The following is a 17512-nucleotide window of genomic DNA, read 5'->3' as shown; positions in this document are numbered from 1 at the left end:
CTTACTTCCTGCAACACCACGAACCAACCGGCAAGAAAGGGTGGTGCCAAGGGCAGCAAACTCAAAAGTGATACTACTACTTTACCGATGTTATTTGTTCTTGGGTGCCTTGAAGGCAGCAATGCCGGTGATCTCCCTGCCACAAACCCTGCAACGTTGTAGTAATGTGGCGTGTCACAGGGCAGTGTGACGATCAATACCGGCCCAGGGAGAAACAACCACAAACGTGTGGCGTAGGGCCAGAGGTGAAGGAGAGGGAAAGAGGGGGGGGGGTAACGTACAGCGCGTTGACTTCGTAAGTGCCCTCGTAGGTGTAGGCGGCCTCCATGTCGAGGAAGTGGCGCGCCACCACATTGTCGTAGATGATGCCGTTGCCGCCCAGCACCTCTCGTGCCAGTGCCACGCACTCACGTCCCTTCAGCGTGTTGTGCGCCTGCGTGCCGTGTGTGTGTGTGTGTTGTGGTGAGTGTGTGTGTCGTGCGCCGGCTTGAAGCGTCGAGCGATGAGTACCTTGACGAGGGAGGACTGGCCGCGAGTGACCTGGCCATGCTTGACGAAGAGCTCGGAGAGGCGCCAGGACATGAGGTACATGGCCTGGGCGTTGGCCAGCATGCGCACGAGCTTCTCCTGCATAAGCTGGAACGCGGCCAGCGGACTGCCGAACTGCTGACGCTCCTTCAGGTGTTTGAGCGCCGCGTCGTACGAGCCCATCGCCAGACCCACCGGAAGCCAACCTTCGCGTAATCTCTCGGTCAGCCCACGACACGACACACGCGACACACACACGACACACACAACGCAACACACACATACGCGACACACGACATAAAGAGCAGAAAGAAAGAGTACCGACAAAGATGCGGGAAGCTGAGAGGATGCCGGCGGTGCCCTTCAGGAACGAGTCGGCGTTGGGGAACCGGGCGCTCTCGGGCACCACGCAGTCCTCCAGGTAGATGTCCGCGCTGCACAAGAAAAGAAATGAGTCATCAACATAAGAATAAATGAAGAAAAGAATAAATAATAAATAATAAATAACCATATCCATAAATAATAAATAAATAGCCGTATCGCTAAATAAAAATTAATAAGTGGTAATTCGGCGCAGAGAGGAGGCGAGTACTTTTGCACGCAGCGGAAGCACATCTTGTTCTCGATCTTCTCCGTGCGAAGGCCCTTGGTGCCCTTTTCCACGAGGAAGCCGTTCACCTCGCCCGTCTCTTCGTTACGCGCCCAGATGATAATCACATCTGGTGTGTGTGTGCGCGCGCGTGTACGTGCGTGCGGCGGTGTGGGTGCGAAAGAGGGGGAGATAGAGTTGATGAGGTCATATGCCAGCGGCGCGCTGGGCTAAAGGTCGCAGGAGGCGTACCGGCGAAGGTGGCGTTGCCGATCCATCGCTTCTGGCCGTTGAGCCTCCAGCCGCCGGCCACCTTCTTAGCGGTCGTTTGCAGACCGCTGGCGTCGCTGCCCGCGCCGGGCTCAGTCAGTCCAAACGAACCTACGCCACACGACACACACACACACACACACACACATACAACGACACGCACGACAATCAGTATTTTACGGTAAATCAACGAACGGTGAATGAACATACCGACAGCGTCGGCGCTGGCCAGGCGAGGCAGCCACTTTTGCTTTTGCTCCTCGCTGCCGCACTGCTCGATGGACAGCATGACCAGGTAGGTCACGATGATGAAGAATCCGGCGAACTCCGAATTCACCCGCGCCAACTCCAGCACAACCATCGCCGCGCTCATGAACGACATGCCCTGTGTGTCGTGTGTGTGTGTGTGTGTGTGTGTGTGTGTGTGTGTGTCGTGTGTGTGATGGCCACACGCACACGTCAGTCTTGACCGGAACCACACACGCACGACAGGTAAGGAAGGCTGAGGTACGGGGCAGCCATAGCCCTTGATGGTGCCGCCCATGATGCCGAGCTCCTTGAGCTTGGGCAGCAGCTCGAAGGGGAACTCAGCCTTCTCATAGTACTTGTCGATCTGCACGAACACGCGTGGCCGAGCGACGGGTCAGCGGTGGCATTAGAAGAAAAGAAAAGAACAATGCGTACGATCGGGGCGACGTGGTTCTGGGCGAAGGCGCGGGCCTTGTCGCGCCACTGGCGCTCCTCGGGACCGAGCAGCTCCTCGAACCCCAGAAAGTCGGACGCTAAATTAAAAAGAAATAATAACATATTTATTATTTATTATTTATTATTTATGAGCTGGGAAGCTGGTGGGAACGGGAGCCGACCCAAACCAGCACGCGGAGGGAGGGGGAGGAGGTACGAGGCACGGCTACGGCGGCACCGGCAGTGGGCACAACCGCCAGGCGGGCGTCGCCTGTGTGTGCACCAACCAACACGAAAATGAGATGAGATTTGAATTTGCGATTTTGCGATTTTCAACGGTTGAGGGCCAACTCGTACGAGCAGCGGCCAGGTGTCCGTGCAGAACGGCGAGGCGCTTCGAGAGTAGGGCGGTGGACGAGTGCGAGGTCATGTTGCGCTTTGGCGGCGATTATTTTAAATAAAATAAAAAGAAGAGGTACCCTGAAGGTTGTTTTTCTTTTCTTTTACCAAATGACAGGGGCATTCCGATGACTTTCAGTGGGGCAGTGCAAGCAAGCCGCCTCCAAGTGGTTACATCTCAGCCACTCAGGAGGAACTCAGGAGTGTTCAGTTTCATTGCAATCAGGAGACCTTTGATAAACCTGGATCGCTTGCTTGCCAGGTTTTAGGAATAAAAAGCAAATAAAACAGAAAAAATCAAAGCAAAAAAAAAGATGGAAGAACCAAGTTGCACTGGCACCCGCCGGCACTACTCGTGGCTGAGTGACGAGGAAGAGGAGAGCGACGATGGGTGGCCTTCGTTATTCGACGGCCAGGTGCTTTCGGACGAAGAGGAAGTGGAAGAGGACTGCGACGATGAAGACGAGACAGAAGTCATCCGTACCCGGCGCAGACGGCGCGAGGAACAGGAAAGGCGCCAGGCCCTGCGCAACCGGCCCAAAGAATACTGGGACCACCACCTCGACCTGCCTCCACCCACCGACGACGACGGTAGACCACCACCTCCCCCTTCATCAATTTTTTTTCATTTTTCAAAAAGGAACAAATTAAAAAAAGAAAAGATAATTAATTGGAGCAATAATCGCGCCATAGGCTATGTGGTGTCGTTTGCGCCGGAGGACAGCGAGGGCTACCTCCCCTTCCTGCGCCGGCACGGCTTCTGCGTCGTTCGGATTCTGTCAGACGAGGTTCGGCTTTCTCCCCCTTTGTGTGTGCTGTACATCGACGATGGTGTGGCTCATTACCGCGTGGTGCTGGTGTGAAGGAGTGCCAAGCGTCAATCCAGGAAATGCTGCAGGACACTAGCGAACGCAGGAGGAAGGCGGCAGTACCGCCACACAACGCGGACGCACCACAACGCACTGAGAGCACAACGACTACAACGACGATGCCGTCGTCGTCTTCGCCTCGGCCACGAATGACCCGAGTCAGTTTGGACGATCCGCGCACCTGGGAAGGCAAGAATTGGCCCTACCAAGGTACTTTGCGCGCACACTGTTGTCAGGCATGCCAGTCAGCTTACTGAGCTGGTGCGGCGGTTGCTGGCAGCAGGGAAGTTTTTGTTCCACGAACCGGCGTTTGGCCAACAGGCCTTCAACAACCGCACCAACGAAAAGCTGTACCACGTCTTCACTCAGATCTTTGGCGAAGTAACTCTCCACACACGACACACACGACACACACGACATCACACACGACACACGGCACACGACACACACGACACACACGACACACGACACGCGAGGTTCTTATGCCTCTTTCTATCTTGCCTTGGCCAGACGAAGCTGTGGTGCACGATCGACAAGTGGGGCCTGATGCGCGGGTCCAAGGACCTCGTCTGGCGTCAGGGCACGCCACACCCACCCTCAGACGCCGACGAGGCGGTGGAGACGACGGCGGAGGCGGAGGCGGGGGCGGGGGCGGTGGCGGTGGCGGTGGCGGTGAAGACGACGGTGGATCGGCCGGACTGGCGGTGGAACCTTCACCCGCACTGGGACTGGAACCCCTGGGTGTACCAGGCCATGGTCGACCGAGGCCTGCCCCGCATGTACCAAGGCATCATTGCGCTGGACGACTGCCCCGAGGAGGTGGGCGGCCACATCACCATCCCCGGCTCCGCGGCCTATCTGCCGCACTGGGTACCCACAACATTCAGACAACGTCGCCCTCTTCTTCCCCCCCCCCTTCTTTTCTCAATAGTTTGTGCGCGAGCAGGTCACAGAGCACAAGATGCCGCATCAGCATTGGAAGCTGGTGCCGGTCCCCGAGAATGACGCGCTGCTGCGCTACACACGACGAGTTCCGATGAGGCACGGCGGCTCAGCTCAAGCGACAGCTTCGCTGGGAAGTTGCTAATCGTTCTCTTTTTGATTGATGCAAACCAGGCGCGGCCACATCGTCATTTGGGACGCGGGACAAGCGCACTGCAACTTCCCCAACAACAGCCCCAAGTGCCGCATCTACCAGTTCGTGAGGTACACACGCACGCACACCAACGTTCCATTGTATGCCGCACGCAACCGCTCGCTTGATTGCTCAACAACACGACACACACGGCACACACAACACACGGCACACACGACACACATGACACGTGACGCCAAGGATGATGCCGGCTCTCAAGGAGTGTGCGGTGAGAGACAAGCACTCGCCGTTCGCCGTCGTCCAGAAGTACCCCAACGTCAAGTTCTGGGAAGACGTGGAGCTCACTCCCCTTGGGCGCAAGCTCGTAGGACTCGACCCCTGGGATTGAAATCCAAGCTTTGGTGACCAGTAAATTTGTAGGAGATATCGCTACATTGTAGATGTGCGATGACCTATGGCAAAAGCACTATGGCGGGATCGCAACCATGTGTTGATACATGGACGTGCTTGTCTGTCACTCAATACACTAAAAAGGGGAAACTCCATGCTGCGACCTTCCATCCAGGTAGTGGCAGAGAAATGTAAAAACAGGAGATATCCTCGCTCACAATAAACTACGTTGTTGTTGCTATGCACAACATGAGATCATCAAGGGAAAGTTCCATTCCACCTGGCCACACGGCCTGACTTGTACGTCGCCAGCATGAACGCCAGGCCGTCCTCGCTCAACGACAGCGACACCAGATCTCTCTGGCCGGGCAGCACCCAGGCCGGCTTGGGGAGGGTGCCCTCGGCGGTGGTAGTTTGCTGGTCAAAGCAGTCGATGGCGAGCAGATCGCCCGTGGTCTCGTCCTTGAGCAGCGCCCAAGTCTCATAGATCGCCTGATGATGCCACAGTGAGTTTCATATTCGATGAGATCATGCGGCGCCTCAACACACATGTCGCGATAGCACCGACATACCATCAGGCTCGCCCTGCTGGACTTCTCGTCTTCCGCCTTGAGGGTGACGTTCAGAGTCACGCGGCCAGTCGAAGGGTCCATGCAGATAAGCCCTGTGCGCTGGTCGTTATTGGGCGAGAACCAGGTGGACACACTCGTGCACATGCGCTGCGCTCCGGTGCTGGAGTTGTGCGCCGTGCCCTCGTAGGAGAAGGCCACGTAAGACGGCGTGCCCCACTCCAGGGGCCAGGCGAAGCGCAGGCTGCCGTCGGCCAGTGAGTAGGCGGAGAGCTGCGAGCGCCACGTCGGGGCATCGAACGTGGTGTTGGTCACCACCACGACGTCCTCCATTGGGCGCGAGATGGCGATCCCCGCAGCCGTGTCAAAGCCCTCGATGGACCAGAGGGGCTTGAGTGTAGATGGCTGGAGGCGCTCGAGAGTGAGAGAGTCGCGGGTGCCATTACGCACAAGGTAGGAGTGCAGCAGCGCCCCGCTGCGCGGTGCCGGGAAGAGGTTCGGGGCGGTCCCAAAGGTGTTGGTGCTGGGAAAGGCATGGGTGGCAGCGGGGCGGTCTAGGCCGTAGTCGGGAGCCTGCAGGCGGAGGAGCAGGTTTTGGGGGTAGTCCCACTTGACGATGTAGACGAACTCCCAGCGGCTGAGCAGCACCGTGTTGCTATTGCGATCGTAGTCGAGCCCGTGCGACAAGCGCTCCCTCCCCGTCTGTGTGCATCACGCGGCGGTTGGTTCACACAAGAGCTCTGATCAGAATAGAGTTGTTGGTTGATTGAAGCAAAAGAAGATAAGAAGAGGGGTTCGATGCCTTGGGGTCGAGAAGGCTGAAACCCTTCCAGGCAAGGACGAGATTGCCGAGGGTGACTACTCGGCTGAAGTCGGCCACAAGAGCGTCGCGCCTCAGCGCCGCCGCATTTGTGTACGGCACGGTGTAGTTCTGGCCCTGGTATGTGCCCTCCACGCCGGAGTTGTTCCACAACACTGTGCCGTCGTCCAACGAAAGGCCCACCAGACAGATCTCCCAGTCCGGGCCTGTCAGCGTGACGGTGGCCACCGGGGTATTGACCGATACGAGCGCGTTCACCTGCGGTGCCTGCTGGCCGGGAGCGAGGGCAAGCGTGCAGGACCAGGCCAGTCTCAAGGGCGGCGAAGCGACAGCATCGGCGAAGGTGGCTTCGACCGCTACGCAGCCGAGGAGGCCGAGGATGAACGTGGTGGTGAGGAGGAGAACTAAGTTCCGCATGACTGGTTGTGCCGAGGGAGTCCAAACGGAAGCAGGCTTTTTGAGTTTTTGTCGGAGAATAAACGTTATTCTCCGGCTCCGCGTCATAAACCCTTACCATATTCTTCTGTTGCCACTTCTCCAGGTTCAGGAAAGAGCAGCTTCGAGAAGCTTCCCCTGCTTTTGCGATAGAAGCACCCATCACCGGCAAACGGGATCCCGTTGTGCCTGATGCCCTTTTTTGGCGCGCCAAAAACCGGTGTAAAATTTGTGTGCAGCTGAACTGTCTGAAACACGTTTCATATGGTTCAAAATTTTGGTTCAACGGAAGGGCCGTAGGGCGCTGGGGAGGCTGGGGAGGTTGGGTTCCCATCTATTCAGCTTGGCTAGGCCTCCAGCCACTTGGTGAGGTAGTCTACAAAGATGAGGATGTGCTTGTTACCTCTCAATCAGGGAGAACATCCTGCACCACAAATAGTGTTGCCTGGCTTGCTCAACAACAAAGTTGTCCTTTTCTCTCAAAAGTGTCTGGCTAGTAGGTTGTTGTGTGTGGCTGCCATCACAGTCTCAACAAGTGCTGCTGGCACTACCAGCTGGCAGTGGGTGTTGGTGCATTGGTCTCCACACTTCTTCCACCAGAAGTGGTGGAGGAGGCCATCCTCATCAAGGTCCATCTGCCCAGCCTCAAGGATGATTCATTGGCTCAGCTTCAGGTCATCAGGTAGCTTCTGAATGTAAGCAATGAGCAGCTGAAGGTCATGGTCCTCCCCCTGTGCTCAATGAACATTGTTGATGGAGAGTTCCTCATACACAGCCTCCTCAGTCTTCTTCAATAACATCCTCCACTTCTGTACATTTTCTTAAAATCATGCCCAAGCTTTCCTTGATCTGAGCAGGTTGAACCTCAAGGTCCCTTTTTATGTACAGATTTCCCATCCAACACATGTTGGATTGCAATTTTGCCGACACCCATTTTTTAAGGTCTTTTCTTGCATTTTCTGCACATTTTCTGTTCACATTTCTCAGATTTTGTGCATTGAACTGGTCGAAGTGTACTGATGACTGTTTATGGAGGGTGTGCAGATACTGGTGTTACAGCTCTGACAGTTGCACTCACAGACAGAACTTCATTAAAATCACTTTTAACTCCACAAATTCCAAGTTTTTACGACATCATTTTCATCTCAAGTCTCTCAATATCACTTATATGCAGCAGTCTAGCATGTCAAAATCACACATGCAGATCCAAATCTTCAAAACTGCCCTATAAATCAAAAATGTCAAATCTCACACAATTTTAGCACAACAAAAATTCCAGTCATTTGTGACCTCTCATTTCAAATGACCACGAGTTCCAGGTGGGATGGCCACCACCTCTGTCACCCCACTGTTGCCCCATGCAACACTGATGCTGCCATCAGTGGGAATGCCCCTCTCAGCTCCATACAAGCCTGTGGTGGTGCCTGCAGCTGCTACTGGGCTCCATAGTGGCTGTTAACTCTGTGCTACTGACCAGTATCAACTCCTCCTAATCTGTGGGTTGCTGTGTGTGCTGATTCAGATGAGGATACCCAGGACTTTTGGATTGGTAAGATCATCAGTGTCCTTTGAAAGAGGCTGAGTGTCCACTGGTGGAACTTCAGCAATGGTTGGGCTGACCATGGCACTGAGGGAACTGTCCCAATTTGCTCTGTTCTGGCATGTGGCTTCACCTTCCATCCAAACTCTGGAGTCCCACCAGACACACTCCAAGAAATCTACAGATATGAGCACTCTGTTGTGTGCCTGTCACCACTGGTACCAGTCCCCTGGGTGGGGGTGAACAAGAATCTGAGATGATGATGCTATGACTCCTTCAACAGCAAGGCATTCCCTTACCACATGACCCCACCCTACACAACACAATTTCCTCAATGGATCTACTGCTTTGGCTTAGCCCAGGAATTTTGAACCTTAGAAGACACTGCCACCATCCTCATCTTCGTCCTCGTCTTCGCTGTTGCTGGCATCCTCGCCTCCATCGCCTTCTCCTTCTCCTTCCTCCTCCTCCCCACTGCCTTCTTCCGCCTCACTACGTTCTCCCTCCTCCCCTTCTTCTTCTCTCTCCTCCACTTCCTCCTCCTCCTGGTCGCGTTTCTCCTCCTGCTCCTGCTCCTCCTCGCCCTCGTCGTCCGTGGTCTGCTCGGGCTCGGCCTGCACCTTCGGTGGTGCCGGTGCCTCCTCGGTCTCCATCGCCGTAGGGGCCTCCACTCGGCTGAAGGTGGGCGGCACCGGGAACGCGGTCGCCTCCTCCTGGACCTGAGCCGGAGCCGCGGGCGTGGGTACAGCCTCGGCGGTGGCGGCGGCGGCGGGCTTGGGCGTCTCCGGCAGACTGAAGACCGAGGGCGTGGGAATGGTGACCGACGGGTCGGTGATGGATACGAGCGTCGGCGCGGGGGCGGCGGGCGGGGCCAGGGCAACCGGCTCGACAGGCGCAGCAGGTGCGGCCACGACGGCCGGGGCCGGGGCAGCGGGTTCGGCGGCGGCGGCGGCCGCTGGGACCTGCGCCGGGGCGGAGACCGGGGCAGCGGCAGCGGCGGGCGGCTGGCGAAGGCCGCCTCGTTTCGCCCATCGACCCTGCGGACCGCTAGGCACGGCCGGCGCAGCAGCGACAGCAGTGGTCGCAGCGGGTTCGGCCTCCGGTGTGGCGGGCTCCTCGGTGGCCTTCCGCTTCATGCCGGCAGCGGCGAAGGCCCTGGACAGCGGCGTGGGCGTCGGGGTGGTGGCTGCAGCCGCGGGCGGCGGGGTCACAGGCGCAGCAGTGGCGGGGGCGGGGCTGCCACCGCGGCCGCCGCGTGCGGCTCCTCGTCCCCGAGCGGGCGCCTGTTCGACTGCGCCGCGCATCTGGCCTCTGCCACGCCCGCGCGTGCCGCGGCCGCCTGCAGGGAACGGGGTATCACCACCAGTCGTCGCCGTGGTCGGAGGCGTCGAGGGCTGGGCCGGACCCTTGGCCACCATCGTCGGGCTCGGCGGTGCGCCAGGGCGGTTCCTATTGATGAAGGAAAAGCAAAAAAGAAATTAGATCAGACTCTAAACCGGTGGCTTAAGGAGGCAACGGCCGTACCCCATGGGGACCGCTTCGAGCGGGCGGGCGCGAGCGGCCACGTAGACGGGAGCAGGAGCGGCGGCAGGAGCGGCGGCGGCAGGTTTCTCTTTCTCGGCCTCGAGCACCATGTCATCGGACGACGGCGGCGGAGTGGCGAAGACGGAACCCTCCGCGGAGGCCTCTGCGGTGGGCGCCTCCTCCTGGACGCGGGCTCGCTTGTTGTTGGTCGCGGCCGCGCGCAGGGGAGGCACCGGGGCTCCCGCCGCCGCCTCGGGCGCTTCGGGCCGTCCGCGCTTGCCCGTCAGCGTGGCCGTGGCCGTGGCCAACGGCACCGCAGGCGAGCTGTGGACAACAACGAGAACAGAGGGGAGTTGAGACCGTCAAAGTAGGAACGAAAAGGAGGGAAGAAAAGGAGGGGAAAAAAAGAAAACTTACCTGGGCGCGGCGGGTGCCTCGGGTTCGGGCGCAGGGACGAAGGTGGGAGGAGTCGCGGGAGGAGTGGCCGCAGCTCCGGCGCCGCCCAGCTGCTGCTGCTGCTTCTGGCGGCGAAGCAGAATCTTGATTTTCTCCATTTTTTGGTCCTTCTCGTGGAGCGTCTTGTTCAGCTGCTCCTTCTCCGCCGTCAGCTCCGCGTTGGCTCTGTTACACGTGTGTGTGTGTGTGTGTGTGTGATGCGACGTAGTTAGTATGCAGTATCTTACACCGGTCACTGTGTGTGTGTGTGTGTGTGAGCGGACACGCACCTATCCTTCTCGGCCAGCTGCTTGAGGCACGACTCGAGTTTGGTCGTTGCCTCCGCACAGGCCTGTGCGTTCTTCTCGGTCTGCTCCTTCTGGGCGTCCAGTGCCGCCTTGAGCTTGTCGAGAAGTGGTTTGGCGGTCTTGCCGTAGTTCACGGCCCGTTGAAGCTGCAAAGCCCGTGCACACGCACCACTCCGTTAGTACATCCTCTCTAGGGTGGTCCCACAAGCGCGTTAGCCCAGAGGTGTACCTCAACAGTCTTTTCATCGAACTCTTGCCTGAGCCTGGCCAATTCCTTCTGGGCCTCCTCCAACTGTGTCTTGGTGGTGGCGAGCTCCTCCTCCAGCTGCTGCGCCTTCTCCGTGATCTGGAAATATACGTTGGTGTCGCCATAGAAGAGAGAGGCAAAAGAAGCGAATGAGTCAACCAATGGTGGACCACCCAGACGTGTAAACCAAGAAGTTGATGAGTCAATCAATCGCACGCACCTTTCTGTGCTCCTCGGGGTCGATCCTCTTGATGTTGGCCTGGTAGTCCTCCATCCTCTTCTTCCACCTATAATCCCAATAAAATTAATAAATAAAGGATGATAAAAGAATCGCAGAAAATGCGGGTGATCGCAGCGAGAAAAATGATATGTCGTACCTGTCGCGCTCTTCCACCAGAGACTTGATCTCGAGCTTGAGACCGTCAATGGTGGCAACCAGCTCCCTGTTCAGAGGATTCGTTAGTAAGGTACTCTCGGGGGGGGGAGAGATGCGCGTATAAAGGTACCGCTTGCCGGCAAGGAGCGGGTTGACCTGCTTCTGCAGCTCATCGTATTTGGTCTTCCACTCTCGCACCTCGGCCTGCAGCTTCTCAACCTCCGACCTGGTGGCCAGCTTCAAGGTGAGTATCGCTCTGTGGCAACGACGGTCGAGGCGGCTACGTACCTGAGCATGGCGTTGGACTCGCGGTACAGGTTCAGCTGACCGATCTGTCCCACGAGGTCCTTGTGCTCGGCCTCAGAGCGCAGGTGCTGGGCGGTCCTGGATGGCGCAGACGCACGAATAGCGGTACTCGTCAGCCACTCCCCATAATTCCAACGACGAAACAACCAACAACGGTACGTTACCTTTCTTGTTCGGCGTGCAGCTTGCCTCGCACCTCGTCCAGAGCACGAGTGGCATGCTCCCACTGCTGGCGATATCTGCGCAAAGAGGAAAAAGAAAAGAGAAAATAAGTTCAATGAATTGATATCGTTGAGGGGTAAAGAGCGAAAGCGGCGCACGCACCTGGTGGCCTCCTGGTGCGCCAACTCGTGCTTGCACTCGACGATCTCCCGCTCCTTCTTGAGGTAGCCCACGAGCTGTCGGAGCTCCTCGATGGTCTTCTCCTCGCCCGAGGGGGTGTAGCCCTCGGAGACCTCGCCCGCGGCGGCTTGGATCTGCGCCGACTTGGACATGAGCGACTGGAGGTGCGCGTGCAGCACCTCGTTTTGGCCCTGGGAAAGAGATAAACAAAAAATAGTGAGATCATTGGTTACTCACGCCAAAAAACTGGTTTGTCGGCAGCAAACAGGCCAGCTGGCATTGTACCTTGAGGTCGGCGACGCGGGCCTGCAGCTCGTCGAGCTCCTTCTGGTGGGACTTCTGTTCCTCTTCCCAGGTAGCCTTGAAAACACAGATACACACATCAGCAAATGCTATAATAAATATATCGTGTGGCTGCACACCTTTTCGATCTTGGTGGCGGAAGCCAGCTGCTCGTATTTCTCTACCGCTTCACGGGTGGCATGCGACTGCTTCGAAAGGTCCTCCTGGTGTGCGGAGATATCGACCGGTAAACGACATGTGAGTTACAAAATCACTCCCGCTCTGTGGGAGTATGACGAACCTTGATCTTGGAGAGGAGCGACAGCGAGTTGGCGTGGATCATGACCTCCCTGTCGTAGTTGTTCTGGGCCTCGGCGCACATTTCCTGGATTGCACAGCGGCACGTGCCACATCGGTGAGCTCATTTGTCGACACATGATTGATGAGGTGCGTGTGTACCTTGTGCACATGGAGGTCCTGTCGCAGGGCCTGCTCCTTGCTGAGGGCCTCCTCGAGCTGCGAGTGCATCTCCCGCTTCTCCTTCTCCACCTTGGTGACCTGGGCGTGCAGGTTCTCGATCTCCTGGCCGGCGGTCTCCTGGTAGGTGGCAAAGGCCGCCTGCTGCTCCTCGTACTTGACGTGGAGCTCGGCGAGGGTCTCCTTGGACTGCTTGAGCGCTGCCTCGGTGTCCTTGAGGCGCTGCTCGATCGTCGCGCGGTACTGGTCGTTCGTCTAGATCACGCACAGGGGGTTAGTTGCATTCTTTCACTTTTTCTTTTCTTATCTTTTCTTTCTTTTCCCCCGAGTCCCCGGAAGCAACGAACCTCCTGGAGCTCCTTCATCGCCTTTTCCCTGTCGTCGGCAATGACACGGTAGTGGGCCAGGTGCTCACGCTCCTGGAGAGACAAAGCGTTAGGCAACTGTGTGTGTGCGCGCGTCGCCAACATTGCAATCAAGATGCGAGTAACGAACCTGGCTGAGCTCCTCGCGCAGCCCGGCAATGACTAACTCGGCCTCGCGCGAGATGCCCTCTCCAGTGGCTGCTCCCTCGGCAGCAGGTCTAAGCACGCCACGCTGGCCCTGGAGAGATAAACAGCATGAGCCACTGTCAACCACCAAAAGAACAGACCACCAGAGAGCAGCAACTGCGGCGGTACCTTTCTCTCGCTTTCCAAGAGCTGCTGTTGGAGAGAGCGAATCTGGTTGTTGAGCGTCTGGACAGTGGCCTCATGCTTGATCGTGGCCTCGCGCAGCTGTTGCATCTCCTTCTCCCTTTCGGACAGCTTCTGACTCAACTGTTGCAGTTGGTAGGGTCAGGGCCACTCGTTAGCGCTATTTACCAACCAAGGCTGCGTTATGCTTTTTTCTCAACAGCATTCCCGGCAAGTACCTCGCTGTTGCTCAGCTCGGCCGCGCGAAGCTGGTCTCTGATACGCTCGTCGTCCTCCTCCCTGACCCTAAAGAATGCGAATCACATCAATCGTCAGCCAGAGATCAAGCCAAGAATATACAATTCATAGAGAGTGTGAGAGAGAAGGCGTAGACGTAGACGGTCAGACGTACTTGCGTGCGTGTTGGAGCTCGGAGCGAAGGCGCTCGACCTCCTGGGAGGAGCTCTTCTTAAGCGCGTCTTCGCTGGCCTCCCGGGCGGCCAGGAACTTCTGGAGGTTCTGGGACAGCGACTGGTTGTGGGCGACCTCCTGTCGGAGCCCGGTGATGTCGTCGACCAGTCGCTTTTCGGCCTTGGTCAGCGCCTCCTTCTCGGCGCGCAGGATGCCCACTTGCTCGCGCAGCCTCCTCGATTCCTGCTGCACGACCTCCATCTCCTGACGAATGGTCTCGATTTGCTGCATAATTTCGAAAAAATAGAGAAATGAGGGAAACACATGAGAAATTGAGCTCAACAACATCATCGCCGAGCGAGGCCGTACCATCTGGTGAGCACCGACCGAGGCCGAGTACTCGGCATTGCGCGTACGCAGTGCCTTGAGCTCATTGGTCTGTCCTTCGGCGGTCTGCTTCAGCTCCTCGTATCTGAAATATTTTTTGGTGGTGAATCAACTAATACCCTGCTTTGAAGAGAAGGTGGGGCAAGGAAGGTACCTCTGCTCGGCAAAGGTCTGACGGGACTGGGCCTTGACGACTTCGCTGCGGAGCTGGCTCATTTCCTCCCGCTGCTTATCGATGCGCTCCTGTAGGTCGCATCGGAAAAGCCAAATCCAAGTCAGTGACTGAAAGAGTTGACTGAGCTACCAAAGCAAGAGTCAAGGGCTGAACCTGGTAGTCCCTGTCGTCCTTCTGCTTCTCCTTCCGGTAGTTGTCGAACTCGTGCTGGAGATCTTCGTAGAGGGGCTTGAAGTCCATCCGACTGTCGTCGGCCTTCAATTCGAAGAAGCGGTGCTCGGTTAGTACCTGGCAAGAGCGAGTGTGTGTGTTGTGTGTGTCACATACGTGTGCGAGAGCGCGCCGCTCGTTGCTCGAGGGCTCGGGGATGGCGGGGTCGGACGGAACGGCTGCGGCAGGAGACTGACGCAGATCGGCGATGGCCTTGAACATATCGCGCTGTCGCATGACCACCTGAAGCTTCTCCGTGATCTGCGCCCGTTCGGCCTTGAGCTGCTCCAGGCGCTTGTACACCTCCTGCATCTTCTCCTGGGTCTTCAGCTCCACCTTCTTATCAACCTCGGCCTCCAACTTGTGGACCACGCGAAGCAGTCGACGGTTGTTCTGCTGAATCTCTTGGATGTCCCTGCACGGAAAGAGGAGACGGACGTCGGTGGTGGGTGGTGGTGGTGGTTAGCTTCAGTGAAAGCCAGACTTGTGAGCATGCTGGAGGATGGCGCACTTGAAGGTGACAAGCTCGGCCGGGATGATGGTGTCGGTGCTCTCCAGTGAGGCGGTGCTGACCGACGAGGGAGGCGCAGGACGAGGAGGATATCCGGTCTTTTCCATGCACTCGGCCAGAAGCTGCTGGACCTGCTTGGCCAGGTCGTTGTTTTCCTTCTTGAGGGCCTCGGCCTGCTCCTTGGCCACCTCCATCTCTCGCATGGCTTGCTCCAAGCTCTGTGACATCTGGGTGTACTCTGTCTGCATCTTTTCGTACGCTTCCTGCTGCTCCTCGAAGATGGGCGCCTGCCACCACACACACACACACACACACACACACACACACACACACACACACACACACACACACACACAAAAGGATCAGCCGGGGCCTGATGCGATGTCGATCGAGGGTGGGGAAAAAAGAGAAAGAAAAGAAAATAGGTACCTTCTCCTCGACCTCCTTGAGAATCTGGTTGAGGTAGCTGTTGATGCGCCTGTTCTCGTTCTTGAGCAGCAGCGTGGTCTTCGTGGCCTCCTCGTACTTGTGCTGCAGGGTCAACGCCAGGTTGGCACCCTGTCGAGTGGAGGTGTACCGTTCTCACGTGTGAGCACAGAGAACAGTTTTTCGCTTCAAACAAATAGCAGTGCTTCAAAAAGAGGGCAAAGAGCTATACCGGAGGGAGAGGGGAGCCCGACCCAGCCTGCACCGAGGCGTTGATTGTCGAGAGACGCTGCTTGAGCTCCTTGACCTGCGAGAGCAAACCGACGCAGGCAGTAACGATCAGTAATGGAAAAAAAGGTGGTGGCGGGCGGCGGGTTTGCCTGCCGTACCTCGTCGGCAGCCTTGGCGTACTTGTCGGCAATCTTGTGCTTTTCCTCGAGCACTCGCGACAGCTGCTCCTCGTACTGCTGCTTGATGGACGACATGGAGGCCTTGGCCTGCTCCACCACCACTGTGGCGCAGAAGAAAACAGCAGCAGCAGCGCATTTAGCCTCCAAACAAATCGATTGGCGGCGATGACAGCTCAAGAGGGTGGAGAGCGAGCGTTACCCTCGAGTTCCTTGGCCTTGCTGCCGGCTTCGGTGGCCTTGTCTTCGTGAAGCTGAACCAGCCTGTTCCTGATGTTGATCTCACTCTCGAATTGCTCCTTGGTGAGTTGAAGTTCGTCCTGGGCCGATCGGATGTCGTCCATGTACTTGCCCACAAGCGCCTGCAGCACCCAGCAAACAAACAAAGGGGGTGAGCCTCAAACAGAGACAGAGAGAAAAGACAGCGCGGGAGGGAGAGTGATCGGAACCTACCTCAAGCTCGACGTTGCGAGAACGGAGCGTGTTGACGCTCTCCTTGAGAATCTTGTTCTCGGCCTCGGCCTCTTCGGCTTGAGCAGCTCGCTCAAACAACTGCGAAGACTGTTGGTGTGCGATACGAATAATAACAATAAACGATCAGTTGATGCGTCACACGAACACCAGGCCTCGACATACAATTTGGCTGATAAAACAAACGAAAACGGTGTACTGTACCTTGTCCTTGCGCGTTTGCAGCAGCTCATCGGACCTGCTCTGCAGCTCCTCTTCAAGCCACTTGTTGTGCTTGATCAAGCTGGCATTCTCTTGATCGAGACGCGAAGACTTAAGCTGTTGATGTTATATGCCATCAACAACAACGCGTCAGCTTAGAAGTCTAGCAAGTGCGGGGCGTGTTGCGTTATACGCAAGGTGCGAACCTGGAGAGAGAGCAGCTCGGCCTCCTGCCTTTGCACTCGGATGTTGAGCTCGGACGACGCACTCGCAGAGTCCACTCTGCCCTCCGTCATGGCGCGTACCTCCTCTGCACCATTCGAGACAGAAAGAGTGGTAAGCGTCAGAGTCGAGAATGAGAGCCAAAGAGAGGCCTGGCGCACCCTCCAAGAGTTTGATTCTGGAGTTCTTTTCGTTGATGGAGTTGAGCATGGTCCTCCGCTCGCTGTGCAGCTCATCGGTGGACTTGGTGAGCTCGGTCAGCTTGGCTTCCTTCTCGCCGAGGGCCTTGACGAGGTCGTGCACGCGGTCCTCCAACTGCTTCTCCCTCACAGCTGCAGAGGCCCACAATCACGGGTCACGCCATGAGCACCCAACCGCGCGTGTAGCGGTCGGCGAGACGGCAGACATCTTTGCGCACTGCACTGCTGGGAGTTGGGGCAAAGTAGCGCACACTACGTACATGTGTCTTGGTGCTCGTCTGCGAGTTTGTGCTGGGAGGCCTTGGTCTCGGCGAGCTCCGCGCTTACCGCCTCAAATTTGCTTTCCAATTCAATAAACAAATGCTCTGCGCGGGTGGGCACAAGAAATTTGTAAGCCGATTGATTGGTATCAATCGGACAACACTGCAATTCAGCAGGGAATATACCATTTTTGACCTTGACGTCGATCATCTCGGCATCGAGTGCACGGATTCGCTCGTGCAGCGCGATGATCTTCTTTTCAGCCTTCTCCTTCACCTCCACTGCGAGGGGATCATCCTTGTATGTGTCCCATTCGCCCTCAGCCAAGAAGGTGACGTCCCCCTCTGCCGCATTTACGTCCTCCGGCTTTGCCGACGTCATGGGCGGTGAATCCTCACCCTCCATCTTCGAGCGACGGCCTTACGCGCAGACGACCTTCTCGAGATTGTAATCGATCGATGCAAGGAGAC

At 57.1% G+C, this 17512-nt stretch overlaps 5 protein-coding genes across 5 annotated transcripts; 2 read left to right on the top strand and 3 right to left on the bottom strand.

The window, feature by feature from the left end:
- Positions 1-90: 90 nt before the first annotated feature.
- Positions 91-2501, bottom strand: ACA1_240390 (acylCoA dehydrogenase domain containing protein; the record flags this gene model as incomplete). The annotated part of the gene is made up of 11 exons (XM_004335327.1): positions 91-148; positions 282-433; positions 511-734; positions 850-962; positions 1121-1247; positions 1370-1498; positions 1598-1772; positions 1899-2000; positions 2072-2169; positions 2289-2342; positions 2429-2501. 11 exons carry the CDS (start codon positions 2499-2501, stop codon positions 91-93), a joined length of 1305 nt encoding a protein of 434 aa, XP_004335375.1.
- A 957-nt stretch (positions 2502-3458) lies between these two features.
- Positions 3459-4426, top strand: ACA1_240380 (uncharacterized protein; the record flags this gene model as incomplete). The annotated part of the gene is made up of 4 exons (XM_004335326.1): positions 3459-3549; positions 3623-3720; positions 3850-4209; positions 4286-4426. The coding sequence occupies 4 exons, from the start codon at positions 3459-3461 to the stop codon at positions 4424-4426; spliced, it is 690 nt and encodes a 229-aa protein (XP_004335374.1).
- An 18-nt stretch (positions 4427-4444) lies between these two features.
- Positions 4445-4823, top strand: ACA1_240370 (uncharacterized protein; the record flags this gene model as incomplete). The annotated part of the gene is made up of 2 exons (XM_004335325.1): positions 4445-4545; positions 4676-4823. The coding sequence occupies 2 exons, from the start codon at positions 4445-4447 to the stop codon at positions 4821-4823; spliced, it is 249 nt and encodes an 82-aa protein (XP_004335373.1).
- A 260-nt stretch (positions 4824-5083) lies between these two features.
- Positions 5084-6631, bottom strand: ACA1_240360 (uncharacterized protein; the record flags this gene model as incomplete). Its single annotated transcript, XM_004335324.1, has 3 exons — positions 5084-5317; positions 5398-6096; positions 6236-6631. 3 exons carry the CDS (start codon positions 6629-6631, stop codon positions 5084-5086), a joined length of 1329 nt encoding a protein of 442 aa, XP_004335372.1.
- Positions 6632-8563: 1932 nt separating this feature from the next.
- On the bottom strand, positions 8564-17447 carry ACA1_240350 (nuclear pore complexassociated protein TPR, putative; the record flags this gene model as incomplete). Its single annotated transcript, XM_004335323.1, has 35 exons — positions 8564-9638; positions 9714-10037; positions 10131-10334; positions 10439-10602; positions 10686-10802; positions 10924-10990; positions 11081-11146; positions 11210-11335; positions 11368-11463; positions 11550-11624; positions 11710-11804; positions 11841-11918; positions 12013-12087; positions 12150-12233; positions 12311-12394; positions 12469-12741; positions 12834-12905; positions 12982-13089; positions 13167-13304; positions 13400-13466; positions 13573-13856; positions 13941-14043; positions 14113-14201; positions 14287-14421; positions 14461-14758; positions 14855-15141; positions 15284-15412; positions 15513-15587; positions 15670-15791; positions 15890-16049; positions 16141-16248; positions 16363-16476; positions 16566-16669; positions 16743-16913; positions 17042-17447. 35 exons carry the CDS (start codon positions 17445-17447, stop codon positions 8564-8566), a joined length of 5973 nt encoding a protein of 1990 aa, XP_004335371.1.
- Between the last annotated feature and the right edge of the window lie 65 nt (positions 17448-17512).

Source organism: Acanthamoeba castellanii (assembly GCF_000313135.1).
Source record: "Acanthamoeba castellanii str. Neff unplaced genomic scaffold scf7180000084763, whole genome shotgun sequence".
Lineage (NCBI taxonomy): Eukaryota > Discosea > Longamoebia > Acanthamoebidae > Acanthamoeba > Acanthamoeba castellanii.
Note: the sequence above shows the minus strand (reverse complement) of the source record. Positions and strands in the feature narration are given on the sequence as shown.